At 47.4% G+C, this 13,680-nt stretch overlaps 1 protein-coding gene across 11 annotated transcripts in view; it reads left to right on the forward strand.

The window, feature by feature from the left end:
* CHKA (choline kinase alpha) overlaps window positions 1-13,680 on the forward strand; it is a 70,024-nt gene that overhangs the window by 49,359 nt on the left and 6,985 nt on the right. For 9 of the 11 annotated variants that reach the window (XM_038563712.1, XM_038563721.1, XM_038563711.1 and 6 more), the window contains 7 exons: window positions 2,754-2,887; window positions 3,158-3,262; window positions 3,829-3,887; window positions 5,573-5,660; window positions 6,119-6,227; window positions 9,029-9,135; window positions 10,492-10,573. In XM_038563712.1, coding sequence (XP_038419640.1) covers window positions 2,754-2,887; window positions 3,158-3,262; window positions 3,829-3,887; window positions 5,573-5,660; window positions 6,119-6,227; window positions 9,029-9,135; window positions 10,492-10,573 — 684 coding nt within the window. Of the gene's footprint in view, window positions 1-2,753; window positions 2,888-3,157; window positions 3,263-3,828; window positions 3,888-5,572; window positions 5,661-6,118; window positions 6,228-6,547; window positions 7,683-8,732; window positions 8,871-9,028; window positions 9,136-10,491; window positions 10,574-13,680 lie in introns of those variants that run through there. The other 2 variants (XR_005373586.1, XM_038563717.1) reach the window with 2 other exon arrangements.

Below are 13,680 nucleotides of genomic sequence, written 5' to 3' on the forward strand. Positions count from 1 at the left end.
CATTAGAACCTCTGTTTTTTCTGCCAAGATGTTCATCCAAATGAAAAATATATATGAAACCTAATATTCCGTTGTCCCCTGAAGCTGCTTACCCCAAAACTATTGCTTTTCCCCTTGTACCTCTCAATTTCTGGGCCGCTTTCAGGACTCCCTGCAGAGCCCTTTGGCCCTGGCCACACCACCCACACCTTGGGTCTTTGGCCACCATTGCTCTTTGCCTCGTCTCCCAGCTCACTCCCTCTGTTTGAGTCTTCCCAGCTCTATGTCCCCCACAGAGACATTTCAAGGCCCAGCTCAAATCCTCTTCCCAAAAGTTGGGACTATTTGCTTTTTCTTGCTGCCTGAGGCATTTTTAATGTTGCTGCCACATCTGCCAGTGTGTCATCTTTAGACTTATGTGTGAGTTAGACCCACGAGGGGCTTTGGGCCTTAAGAGCTCATGTTAAAGTGAATCCTGGACAACTCTGGACCTCGTGACCAGGTTGTTGAGACCAGATTGGGTAGAGATGCTGAGCCTGGCTGGCCTGCATTCTCACTCACAGCCTGGTTCACAGATTTGGGGTGGGTGCCTCCTCTTCACCTGTGTGAGCTCCTCGAGGACCGGGTCACAAATGGTGGCCTTTTCATGCCCTGCCTCGCATGGGCACCTATGTGCAGGACTGCCCTGTATAAATATACAGGTGGTTAAGCACAAGCCACCTGGCTGAAGGGATGCTCTGCTTGCCAGGACTCAACCTGTATTCAGTAGGAAGCTGGAGGAAGGGGTCCTAATTGTCTATTCCCCAGAGCCCAGGGAAAGGAGCCTTCTCGTGACCTGTCTCCCAGGAGGGGTGCCCTTTTCTGCTTGATGCAGTGGCACCATATGTGCAGCTGCCAGCCTGGGGGTGTGCTGAAACCAACAGCTATACCGTCATGACAGACCTTCTGTCTCTGTACCTGCACCTCCTTGCTACCTGGCAGTGTTTTCATTTATAACTGTCCCAATAAAGACAGTAACACCCGACTGGTGTGCAAATCAAATGAGATAATAAAGTATTTGAAAGAATTGAAAATCTAAAATACTTCCTGTGGTTAGAAGTGGCAACATCTTAAAAACAATATTGAGTTTGATAAAACCAGATTGTGTAAGACTACACATAGTATACTGTTTTAATAAAGCCCACTAAAAGCAAACTAAAAATTGTTTAAAACATACCTGTGTGGTAAAACTTCTCTTTTTAGGGAAGATAAAGGACCCGTGAGCACAACTCAGAATATTGGGACTGTCCTGTTCTGTATCAGGGATTGATACTATTCTAGTTCTGAAATTCTAATCTCTTTTTGTATATAATGTTTACTATATAGTGAAGATTTTTTAAAGTTCTTAAAATACTGGGTTGAACCAATCATCAACTGTTTTTGGCCCCATAAATGGTGATTTCATTTGGCTCAGCCTGATAGTGCGTGTTATTTCCAGGTTTACTCTTGAGCATCTAGTGGTGTGGGATGCACTCCACCTTGTCTGGTTCCCATAGCATTTTCCAGAGGACACAGGAGAGTGGTGGCCTCTAAGAACCCTGGTTGGTCTCCTATTGCTCTTTCCCTGCGCTTGGGAAAGGACCTTAGAACTATGAAATATGTTCATCTTTGACCACGGTTAGCTTTACACTATCCACGATGCCAAGTATGGCATTTTTTTTTAACAGAGCCACATGAAAAATGAGTGAGCTGCCACTAAGAGCCAAGTCCCCGTCTCTAACCATGTCCTGATCATGTCATAACTTGGAGGGTTCTCGAATAGGAGAGGAGGAGTTTGAGCCTGCTGCTTCCAATGAGCTCTGAGCTCTCGTCATCATGCTCCCACCATTTGTCGAGACTTCCTTGGCTGGGTGCTGGTCCAGGGCCCTTGCCAGCACTATCTGTTCTAGGTCAGAGCAGCCTCACCAGGGACTCGATGTCATACTTCTCATTTTACAGAGATCAGAAAGATGCAGAGGTCTGAGTAACATGCCTTTGGTCATGTGGCTTTGAAATGAGGATTAAAGCCAGAATTCGAGCTGAGTTTTCTCTAACTTGGAGACCACCCCCCCCCTTCACCCTTGGGTGCTCTGGATTTTCAGAGGAATGCCTCTTTGGGCTTCTTTAGGGGAGCAGCGCATGTGGAAAAGACAAACAGGTCTTAGTTGAAATTTAGTTGATTGTGATTTCCTTGTGAGGAACTGGGAAAGTGCAGCCTGAGCATGTGTAGCCTCAGACTGCAGTAGTGGGAGCTGGACATCTCTTTCTTCGTTCAGCTGTGCACTCTGAGAGCTGCTCTGTGCCAGGTAGGGTGCTGTGGGGTGCTGCAGATGCCACTGTAGATGAGGGGGTAATGGCTCACCCTGAACTCCTGCCGTGCTTCTGACTAGGACCTGTGCTGAGCACCATCTCTTGGCTGTGATCTTTCAGGCCAGGGTGTCTGAGGTGCTGAAGGAATTGACATGGGCTCATGTAACAAATCCTGAGACTCAACTTTTACCAGGGACGAGGGCATGGAGAGGGAAGAGAGGGCAGAGTCTGCCTAAATGCTTGTATGTGAGAGGGGCCACAAGCTGAGAAATGCCATGGCGGTTGCTGGGTCACTGTCCACTGTCCACTTCCTCAAGGAGTTTTGTGTGCCGGCTGAGGCAGACACCCTGTGGAACTGGCTGCTAGGTCTTAGGCTTCTGTGATCGCCCCCCTCCAGGCTTTCTGGAGAAATGCTGTTTGTTCTCTAACTCTCTTGTTCGTTCCAGAGCCGACGCTTAGACACTGAAGAATTAAGCTTGCCAGATATTTCTGCAGAAATAGCTGAGAAAATGGCCACATTTCATGGTATGAAAATGCCATTCAATAAGGAACCAAAATGGCTTTTTGGAACAATGGAAAAGTAAGTGGTCAAACCGCTTGGCTCTAACTTAGTTTTCTATTAGCGGCTGCCAGAGGTGCCAGAGTGAGTACTTATTTGCCATGATGGTTGGAGGTCTTCCTCTGGTCCACTGAATAGGTGGGTGGGCAGAGATGAGCTTTGTAGAGAGCCTGGAGCCCCAGGCTCTGTCCTGGGGCCTGAGGGTCCCTGCTGCCATCGTACTTGACAGGACCCCCAATGGTAAGCCATGGTGAACTGGGAGGTGATTTTTGTTCTCCCTTTTTTTTCCAGGTACTTGAATCAAGTGCTGAGGATTAAGTTTGCTGGGGAGCCCCGGGTGAAGCAGCTCCACAGGCTCCTCCGCTACAATCTGCCTCTGGAGCTGCAGTATCTGAGGTGAGGAACGGTCGGTGAAGGCCATAGGGTTTTTCTGAAACAAAACACAAAACAAGCCATGGGGGCAGTTGGGGGGAACCGTTTAGCCCGAGCACTGGGGGATATGGGGCAGGAAGCCTGGTTTGGGCCTGCGAGTAGGGGCAGCCATGGAGTGTCCAGGGTGTACTCACCCGAGTGTGAGAAGTCACAGTTGTCATCACTCATGTGTGTGAGTAGTGCTGAGGACATGGAGACCAGGATGACCTTTGAGGCACTTGCATCTTATTAAGAGAAACAGAGACAAGCAAACATGTCCCGTAGCGTTGAGTTGTGATAAGAGATGTGCTGGAAACCAGGGGCTGGAGCAGAGGAGGAGGGTTGTGCTTTGGGTGGAAAGGGCCTGGCTGTAGAAGAGCTAGGTGCCCTCGGGGGCTGGTGTGAGTCTCCAGGGTGAGCTGGAGCTACGTGAATGCAGTACTCTCGGAGCTCACGGGGAAGGCACTGCACAGAGGCTGCATGGTGGTGCAGTGTGCCTCTCTGCTACCAGGCATGGAGGCATCTGACCTACACTGTGATTCCCTTTCCAGGTCACTACTTGAATCCACCCCTTCTCCAGTTGTGTTTTGTCACAATGATTGTCAGGAAGGTAAGAATTGCTGCCTGTTAGGTGAAGCTGGGTTTGTGTGTCTCCTTCAAAGGCAGCCTCCAGCGGTGTGATGGATGCCAGGTGTCTGTGCAGAAGGGGGTACACATGTGAAATAATGGCACAGCTACACAGTGGAATATTCTACCACTATTAAAAAAAAAATGAGGTCGAGTTTTTATGCAGACCAACAGAAGAAATTTCCAGGATATGTTAAGAGAAAAAAAGCAAGTTTTAGAAAAACACGGGTGTCTTCCCATTTTTGTAAACAATACATTCATAGAAGAAAAAATGGCAACAGTCACTAAACTGTGAGCTTGGATAAATGATTGAAACCTCCTAAGTCACATGTTTGTTCAGTGTTTAACTCTGTGAACATGCAACTTCGATAATCTGAAAACCCAGTGAGAGGTAACTGCCCCCGTTCAGTCCTGGGGGCCTTGCCCTGGCCGCATTTTGCACCTGCTCTCCTGGGATTAGTTCACTCTACCATGACCTTGGGTCTCTGCCTTCCAAAAAGTATAATGCCAGGTACCCTTCACTGTGACTTCAAACGGAGGCCCCGTCTAAGCTCCACCGGTGCTGCTGTGGTGCCGGGTTCTGGTGTGGTTTTGCCTTGCTGTCCCTGTCCTCTTCATCATGGCTAGCTCATATCCACCCTCAGGCCCTATGCCAGGCTCAGCAGTTTGTTTTTAATTTTGATAATAGTCTCTGTTGAAGACCAGTCATTAGTTAAGACATTAGTTTGAACCAAAATACCTTTTATTAATTAGTGGATCATTGCGGCCAAGTCAAGCAGGGTGTAGACATGTCAGCCAGGTTTGTGTGTTAGCAGGCAATAGTCAGCTACACAGACATCACCAGGGGGGTCTGGCCAGTGATCGCCAATGTATGAAAAGGCTAGAGGAGGTGGGAGTTATACATTTACTTTGCTCTACTGCTCTGGGCATCTCCTTGTAATGGCCCCTGGAAACGGAAGATGTGTGCTAAAAACCCTAGAGAAAACACTTCCTGCAGAAACCCTGGAGAGAGTGGCCAAAAAATTAGCAAAGCTTGGCTCACTGGTGCCTACCCGCCAGCCTGATAGTGACAGATGCTGAGCATTGGGTCGAGTGTGGGGCCTTGGGAAGAGCCTGAAGAGCCAGTCTGGCAGCCAGTTCACTTCAGGCCCAGAATTCAGCTGTGGAAGGAAATATGATGGAAGGAAAGATGCCTGTGGTCTCCTCCTTGGGAGTATGGTCTGCAGAGCCCTGTGCTGCCTAAGCTGGATGCCAGCACACAGCTTCCTAACTGGTGGGCCACAACCACCCTCCCTAGGGCTGCTCGGGTTGTTGGGTCAGCCAGAACTCCAGGATGCAATCAGGTGTTTTCTTTCATACCCTGGTGTAGAAAGTCTGGAGGTGCAGTCCCAACAAGCCAAGGGAGAGCCATTCTTGTTCCAGGGTGAGCTTGGGGCCATGTTACTCTTGGGCTGTTGTGAACAGGGGCCTTGTGTCCACATGGCCCAGGGCCTTCAGTTTGGGCTGGACTTCGGGGGGCAGTGTGCTCCGTGGCCCACACCCACTCACTGTGTGGTTAGGGTTCCCTGACAGGATCAGCACCACTCTCAGCCCTACGTTCAAGGACTTTTGCTCTCAACTGTGCCACATGCCAACAGTAAATGGCATGTTATCTAAACCTTTCTGCAGGTAATATCTTAATGCTGGAAGGCAGAGAGAATTCTGAAAAGCAGAGACTGATGCTCATCGACTTCGAATACAGCAGCTATAATTACAGGTATGAAACAGCCACAGAAGGAAATAGGCAGCCATGACACAGTACCGTAGGAGCTTGTGCACTCTGTCCCAGCGTCCTAGCAGTCTTCAGCAGCGTGGAAAGCAGCCGGGCCTGTTCTTCGCTGGTAGTGGGGGGCAGCAGTGTGAGTGATCAGAACACAGAATTGGGTATTTTGTTGGCTTCAGAGATCAGAGTACTGAGTGCAGGAGAATGCTCTCGAACAACTGCTCCTGAGTGGTGGGTTGGGTGGTGCTTTTGTAGCTTCAGTTGGCTGTGGTTGTGGTAAATGCCCTGTTGGCCCTCTCTGCCCCTGGGGCAGTCATCCTTGGGGAACCACAGGAAAGACAGCTTGTTGTTGAGAGGGATGCTCACAACTTGGCCTTTTCCCCTCTCTGACCAGAGGAGCCTCATGGTGCGGTAGTCTGCGCCCTTCTCTGCAGCTCTTACCTCTTTTTCAGGGGATTCGACATTGGGAATCATTTCTGTGAATGGATGTACGACTATACCTATGAAAAGTACCCTTTCTTCAGAGCGAACATCCTGAAGTACCCCACCAGGAAACAACAGGTAGGAGGTGACTGCGTAGGCTTGGTAGATTAATGCATGAGTCCATTTCATGCAGTTAGAATTGATTGCATCTTCATGACACCTTTTTTAAATCATGGAATTTTTAAGCAAACCCTTTTGCTCTAAAATGGGATTTTGTGTTTGGACACAAACTTGACATTTTAATCCCTGTGTCAGGGATAACCTGTATTCAGTTAGAAAAAACACAGTCTCTTTTGTAGCTCCTTCTCATTTTTTCCAAAAAGCCCAGCCTCTGATCTGCCTCCTGGCCTTCTTTGTGGGGATCATGATGTTTTCTGTGTGTGTTTCACTCTGTGCAGACAAAAGTAGTCTATTGGGCACCATGACTTAGTAGCTGCTACGGCTGTTACCAGTTCCCTTTCCTGTCCTGAGTATGGGGGAGGGGGCTGCGTGAAGAATCACCGTGTGGGAAGTTCCTCCTGGGAGCCCCTGCTCTCTTCCTCAGCCCGCCGTCGGAGCTGTGGGTTGAGGGTAAGTGGGTAGCGATGTGGAAGCAAGCCCAGTTGAGAAGAAGGTATCCTGAGCCTGGGCAGGGCAGTAGCTCAACCCCTGCTACGGAACAGCTCTTCCCGTGGAACTCTTGCCAGCTCAGCAGCATTTCAGAGAGGTCAGAGAGAGGTGTGAGGACTGGGATGCAGTCAGCCGCTGCTGTATTTCACTCAGGAGATGTCCTTGAGCACTCTCACCTGTGCCAGGCGCAGTGATCGTACCTTCAGCAGATGGCACACACTCCAGGGGCAGCCATTCAAGCGTTGACTTGCTGTGGGACCAAAACTATATTGCCCTCTTCTGGCCACACTGTCAGGACAACTGTGATGAGCTTGAGTAGGTTCCAAGCAGAGTGGCCAGGCTGGCTCTGGCCTCGAGGTCATGCTGTATGAGAAGAAAGGTGTTGGGGGACGAGGAGACGCAGCAGCAGTCTTCAGGTATTGAAATTCCTGCTGTACCGAAGGAAGTTCTTCCTCTGTCACAACTGGGCAGCCCCAGAGTGTGGACTCTCCAGCCAGGAGGAGGGGGTTTTCTGCCAGTGAGAAGGCAGGTTCCATGTGATGGGCTGCAGGGCTGTGTAACCACCAGCACTGCACAGCGACGGAAATGAAGGAAGTTCAATTTTTATATTTTGAGCAATTTAAAAAGTCACATATAGGTGTTGGTCTTCATTAGCTACCCTTTCTGCACCTACCTGGTAAAGTCATGCTTTTCTCTCTTTAGTCCGCTAATGAGATGATTTAAAATGTTAAACTATGAAGTTCCTAAAATAAACCATTTGAATGAGGTGTGTTATTTTGGAACACTCTGTTGGGTCCAGTGAGGCAGTCTCTTACCTAGGACTTTTACATCTATGTGCATAAGTGAAATGGGCTTAAAATGATCATTTAAAAAATTATTATTCGTATCTAGTTTTGGAATAAATATTATGCTAGTCTAATAAAATGTGTTTGGTGTCCCTTTGTAATTTTTTTGGGACAAATTTATATAACATGATGTTCTTTGAAAATTTGGTAACTTTACCTGTAAGAAAGTGTGGGCCTCAAACTTTTGGGGAGGAAAGGTCATTACCATTTCTTAAGGTGTTGATCTATTCAAATTTTCTGTCTTCATTGGCCAATTTGAGCATTTAGTGTCTCTCAGAAATTAACCCATCTTGTGTGATGGTTCAAGCATGGGTTTTCAAAACAGTGCCTAGATTTGAATCGCAGATCTGCCACTGTTCACTGTCACCTACTGACTCTGTGTGTGCTTCTGTTGCCTCGTCTGCAGAAATTATTCTGTTCTTGGGAGGTGTGAGGTCATGTTCAGAAACAAAGGCTCAGGACGGTGCCTGCTACATAGAATTTAATAGGCGTGAGCCATCGCCATGCCTGTGCCAGGTTTACTCCTTCCAGAATGCCCTGCTAGCACAGCCCTCTAGCTGGAATGCTGCTTTCTGGTGGGAGGAGGTGTGGAGTATGAAAGCCATCTGGGAACAGGAAAGTGGACGAGGTGGTGGAAAGGCAGTGTTGCCCTTCCAGCTACGTAATCCATTAATGGCGTTCTCTAGGTGAAGCAGCTGCCAGCCGTTTCCTTTTTATAAAAGAAAGCAAGTGAATGATGGTTCTCTGTGTTCTGGTGCCGTTTGGTATAGTGTGAGCTGCTGAAGAACGGGGGTCTTCTAGATCCTGATTCACATGTAGACTACATGCGGGACCTGGTAGAGCCTCTTCTCCAAACCAGAATTAGACCTTGCCAATCTGCGGACATACACACGTCATTGCGGCACATCAGAGGCAGCAGGCCCCTTCACGTGGTCTGGTGAGCTCCCACTCTGAGGGAGCCTCTGCCAGCGACCTCGGGCCCCTAGCGCCCATGCCAGGCACACCTGTGAAGGCCCCACACAGAATGCCAGCCCATCCAGGGGGATGTGTGACGTAGGCTTACCCTGCTTTGTGACCAGACTGGGAAATGGGAATGTGGAGTAGATTCTACCTCAGTGATTTTGTCCAGAAGCAGCGGTGGTTTCCTGTGCCTGTCTTGTTGACAGTGTGGCACCGAGTCCAGTAAACTCTGACTGTGATCACAGCCGCATGCACCGGTGAGCTTCCGTGCTCCTGCCTGGCACAGAGCTCCTCCAGGCCCTGCCAGGTGTGTAGGGTGTCCACTGACCATGTGGGGTGTCCACTGGATGTGTGGGGTGTCCGCTGGATATGTGGGGTGTCTTCCAGCCATGTGGTGCTTCCTGACAGTTCTTGACACCACCATCTGTCACCGTCAGATTCTAATGTAATTACTTTTTTTTAAAGCTCCACTTTATTTCCAATTACTTGGCTGCATTCCAAAATGAATTTGAAAACCTCAGTAATGAAGAAAAGTCCATTATAGAAGAAGAAATGTTACTTGAAGTCAATAGGTAATTTGTTTTGTTGTTAATTTATAAAAAATTGTTGTCCTGTTTATAGAATATAATTGGGATGCCGAATTGCAATCGTTAGTATTTTAGGAGCTTCTTTATACCCTTACATCTTTGGGACTTCTACTTTGTCAAACATGGAGCATTTGGTGCCTCTCCAGATTTCAGCACACAGCAGGTGTAGAGAGCAGGGTCAGTGTTATAGGGTCAGGGTGTGTGGTTGGCGCTCCACACTGTAATCCACACATAGGACTCGGCTGTGTGAGGCTGTGCCACCCAGGGCCTGTATGCTCTCGTCTCTTGATGCTCATGGAGTGGTGGGCACCATCCAATAATGTGTTTCTTCTGAAAACTATAAATTGTGAGTGTTCTGAGTCTTGCTTTTAATTTTTCTTCACTAGCTCTCAAAGCAGGGCTGAGAAACTTCTAGATTTCATGAAAGCTTGGACCCCTGTTTATCAAACACACTCATCTCTTTAGTTAAGAGACCTGAATTACTCATTCTTTGAGCTCTCTTAGGAGATTCTTTGGCAAAAATGTTCAGGTGACTTCAGTCCACTCACCATAAATCACCTCTTCTGAAGTGTCCACGGCCCTGTTGCTGGGCGTACAGCCACCCTTACTGTCCCTGGGGCTTCCCCTGGTGCATAGATCTTCCCACTCTGGTTCTAGAATGGATAGAAATAGAAAAGTGGAGGAGAGCCAGACAGAAAGGGTAGCTCCAAGGGATGTGTAGTGGGTCAAGGACCACAAGAAAAGCAATCAGGTTTGAGGAGGACACTGAAGCATTCAGTGAAGCCCAAAGGCACTGTTGTGAGGGGAGCTTGGGTTCTCAGTGATGGGGGCCATGGTGCACCGCCACACTCTGTTTCACTGCTGTAGGAGGGCAGGGATGAGGGTGAATGAGGGTGAGGCAACATCCTACCTCCTCAGAAAGCCAGTGAGTCATCCAGAGGCCTGTGTGTTCCTCCTCTCGTATAATGCCCCCTAAGTTGCTGATGATGGGCGCTCGCGTACATGTAGCAGAGACCGTTTCTTTCCCGGTGTGGCTCGTGCCCCGCCTATGTGGCCCCCAAGGCCTCTGTGTGAGTCCTTGGACTGTAGCCATGCGCCAGGGACAGCAGTTGGGCATGTCCACACTGCAGGTCCACCTGCCACCAGTAGAGGTGGGAGAGGCCAGCTGCTGGGCTCCCACCCTGTTCTTGGTCACTATGGAATATAATCTTGTTGAGTGGGCCAGGGCAGACTGGGTTTGCGTCCCGATGAGTTACAGTGCCTGCCAGCAGGAAATCCCATCACTGGGCCTTTGGCCAGCACCACACATCTCATGTGCATTTCCTGCTTTTGTAATTACAGGTTTGCCCTTGCATCCCATTTCTTCTGGGGACTTTGGTCCATCGTACAGGCCAAGATTTCATCCATTGAATTTGGGTACATGGTATGTTTCGGGATGGTTTTCTCTTCTATTCCCAGAAAGAAAATTGTTTGTGAGTGCATGGCGGGAAGTGAACGTTCTTACAGAGATCTACATGTGTCCCCACAAGGTCCTGAACGAGGTGACCTGGCACCAGGACAGCAGGCTCAGCCCAGGAAGCTGGGGGTTAAAGGCTGCACTATTTAACCCACTTTGGCTCTGCATCTGCCTTTGGAGGTGGCTTCACCTTCCCTGCTTCAGAGAGGTGCTTTATGACCCTGTGGCTCTGATGGATCTTGGTGGTCCAGCCCTTGACCTCAGGCCTTTCTGACAGGAGGGACACAGAGTGAAGGAGCGTGAGGGTGCCTGCCTGTGCTTTGACGTGTTTGCTTCAGTTGTCACTGCTCCATTCTCTGGCCTGCAGTGCCCATTCTCCAGTGGGTGGCTGGTGCGGATTGAATGAGGATGTAGTTCGACAAGCCAGGCTGTCATTTCCTTCTAACTTTAGGAACTGTTCGTAACATAGACAGTTTTAACCTTGAGTTAAGCCGTCTGCTGCCCCGTAGCAAGTGTTGGTGGCATGTCCTGGGGTGGGGGCACACACACTCTGCTGTGAGCATCTTGCTTTAGGACAGGTTCATTCATCCTCCCAGTCCTTGGTTATAGCGATTTCTGCTTCCAGGCAGGAGGTTTGATGACACACAGACGCTGTTAGGGAAAAGAAAGGGGGAATAAGGAGTTTTAAACGGATTCAAAGCCATGGTCAAATGATACTGTAAGACAAAGTACACATCAGAAAATATTACCAAAGATAAGGAATAATTTCATAATGATAAAGGGATCAGTTAATCCAAAAGACATAGAAAAAAATCCTAAATGTGTATGTATTTGTCTTGCTTCAGAAGACATAAAGCAGAACCTGAGAAAACTGAGCAGAGAGGTGAACCCACAGAGCAGAGAGGCAGAGCTGGACACACAGCAGTGAGAGGGATGGAGTGGGGACCGCACTCTTGCCCAGCCAGAGTGGGGTAGAGGGTAGAAGGGGGACTGCAGTCTCCCCCAGCCTGAGAGGAGGGATGAAGCGGGGGCCGTCTCTTGCCCAGCCTGACACTGTTGAATGCCCAACTGCAGGATGTAAGTTCTTGCCTGGTGAATATGGCATATTTGCCAAGATAGACCATATGCTGGGCGTTACGAAACAGATCTCAAGTTGAAAAGAATTGAAATCCAAAGTATATTTTCTGACCATCATGGAATTTAGTAGGCAATCAACAACAACAAAGTTTGAAAATTCTTAATTATTTGGAAATTAAACAGTATACCTACATAAACCCTGGATTGTAGTGAAATAGACAATTAGAAAGTATTTTGAACCAGATTATAATGAAAACACAATATATCAATTTGCAGGGTATAGTTAAAGCAGAGTTTAAAAACTTGTGGCTTTGAAGGTTTTACATTTGTATTAGATAAGAAATCCTCAAACCAGTGACTGGAGCTTCTACTTTAAAAAGCTAGAAAGAGAAAAAAACAACCTCAGCCTGAAGTCAATAGAACTAGATAAAGAGGGGCACCTGGCTGGCTGTTGGTGGAACACACGACTCCTGATCTCAGGGTCATGAGTTCAGGCCCCACATTGGGCATGGAACCTACTTTTTAAAACAAATCTAAATAAAGCTAAGAGCAGAAATCATTAAAATAGAAAATGGATGGGGAAAAAAGAGAAAACCAATGAAACCAAAAGTTCTTTGAAAAGCTCAATACAGTTTACAAACTTTTAGCTATATTGAGCGAGAAAGAAAGAAGCACATATGACCAGTATCACGTACAAGGAGAAGGTGTCCCTCCAGGTCCTGTGGGTGTTGAAAGGGTAAGAGAATATTATGAATAACTTTACACCGACAGATTTGACAGTGTCCATAAAATGTGCACATTTCTTGGAAGATAGAAATGACAAAAACTAACCTAACAAATGATCATATATTTATTGGATAAATTGAATTCATACTCAGAAAACCTCCCTGTAGCATAAACTGCATGTCCTGGTGAATATCACCCAATATTTAAGGAAGAAATAATACTTGTTTTACACAGACTTTTAGAGAATAAAGAGAGGAAGGGACTTTTCTCTACTCATTTGATAAAGCATTGCCCCGATGCCAAAACGAGACAAAAACATTAAGAAAACTGCAGATCAGTGCCCTTCATGAGCAGGACAGAAAAATCATTATCAAAATATTAGCAGAAATTAGGGCAGCGCAGGTGGCTCAGCGGTTAGTGCCACCTTCAGCCCAGGGTGTGATCCTGGAGACCCAGGATCGATCCCACTTCGGGCTCCATGCATGGAGCCTGCTTCTCCCTCTGCCTGTGCCTCTTGCCTTTCTCTCTCTCTCTCTCTCTCTCTCTCTGTCTCTCATGAATAAATAAATAAAATCTTTAAAAAATATATTAGCAGAAATTAAATCCAACATAGATAGGACCAAGTGGCACTTATCTCTGGAATGCCAGGTTAATTTAACATTTTAAAAACCAGTTAGTATAATTCAGCATATTAACAGAATGAGAGAGGAAAACCATATTATCTTCTGAGTGAATGCAGGCAAAGCATTTGACAAAATCCAATACCCATTCATGATCATAATTTAAAACAGAAACAAGCCTCAGCAAAGTAGAAATAGTAGGGTCCTTTCTCTACCAGGGGAAGGGCACATATGAAACATACAGCTAGCGTCATAATTACCAGTGAGAGCTGGAGCATTCCTGCACACCTGAGAGCCCCAGACAGCAAGCAAGGCAGGTGCGCTGCTCTCACATCCCACTGCCACCCCCCAGGGGACCAGAGCACCTGGGCAGCATAGTGAGGCCAGGAAAAGAGAGGAACTGCAAAAGTACTGGAAACAAAGAAGAAAAACTTCTGTGTTATAGTCGACATGATCAAGTACATGAGAAAATATGAAAGAATCAACAGAAATGCTGTTTAAGCTGTGGAAGTGAAGTTTCATTGTATTTACAATGGTATAAAACATGAAATACTTAGGGATGAGATTTTTGAAATATGTGCATGGTCTTCACACTGGAAACTGTAAAACATGGCTAAAAACCTAAATAAATGGACTGCGAGACCCCATTTA

Source organism: Canis lupus, chromosome 18, assembly GCF_011100685.1.
Source record: "Canis lupus familiaris isolate Mischka breed German Shepherd chromosome 18, alternate assembly UU_Cfam_GSD_1.0, whole genome shotgun sequence".
Classification (NCBI taxonomy): Eukaryota; Metazoa; Chordata; class Mammalia; order Carnivora; family Canidae; genus Canis; species Canis lupus.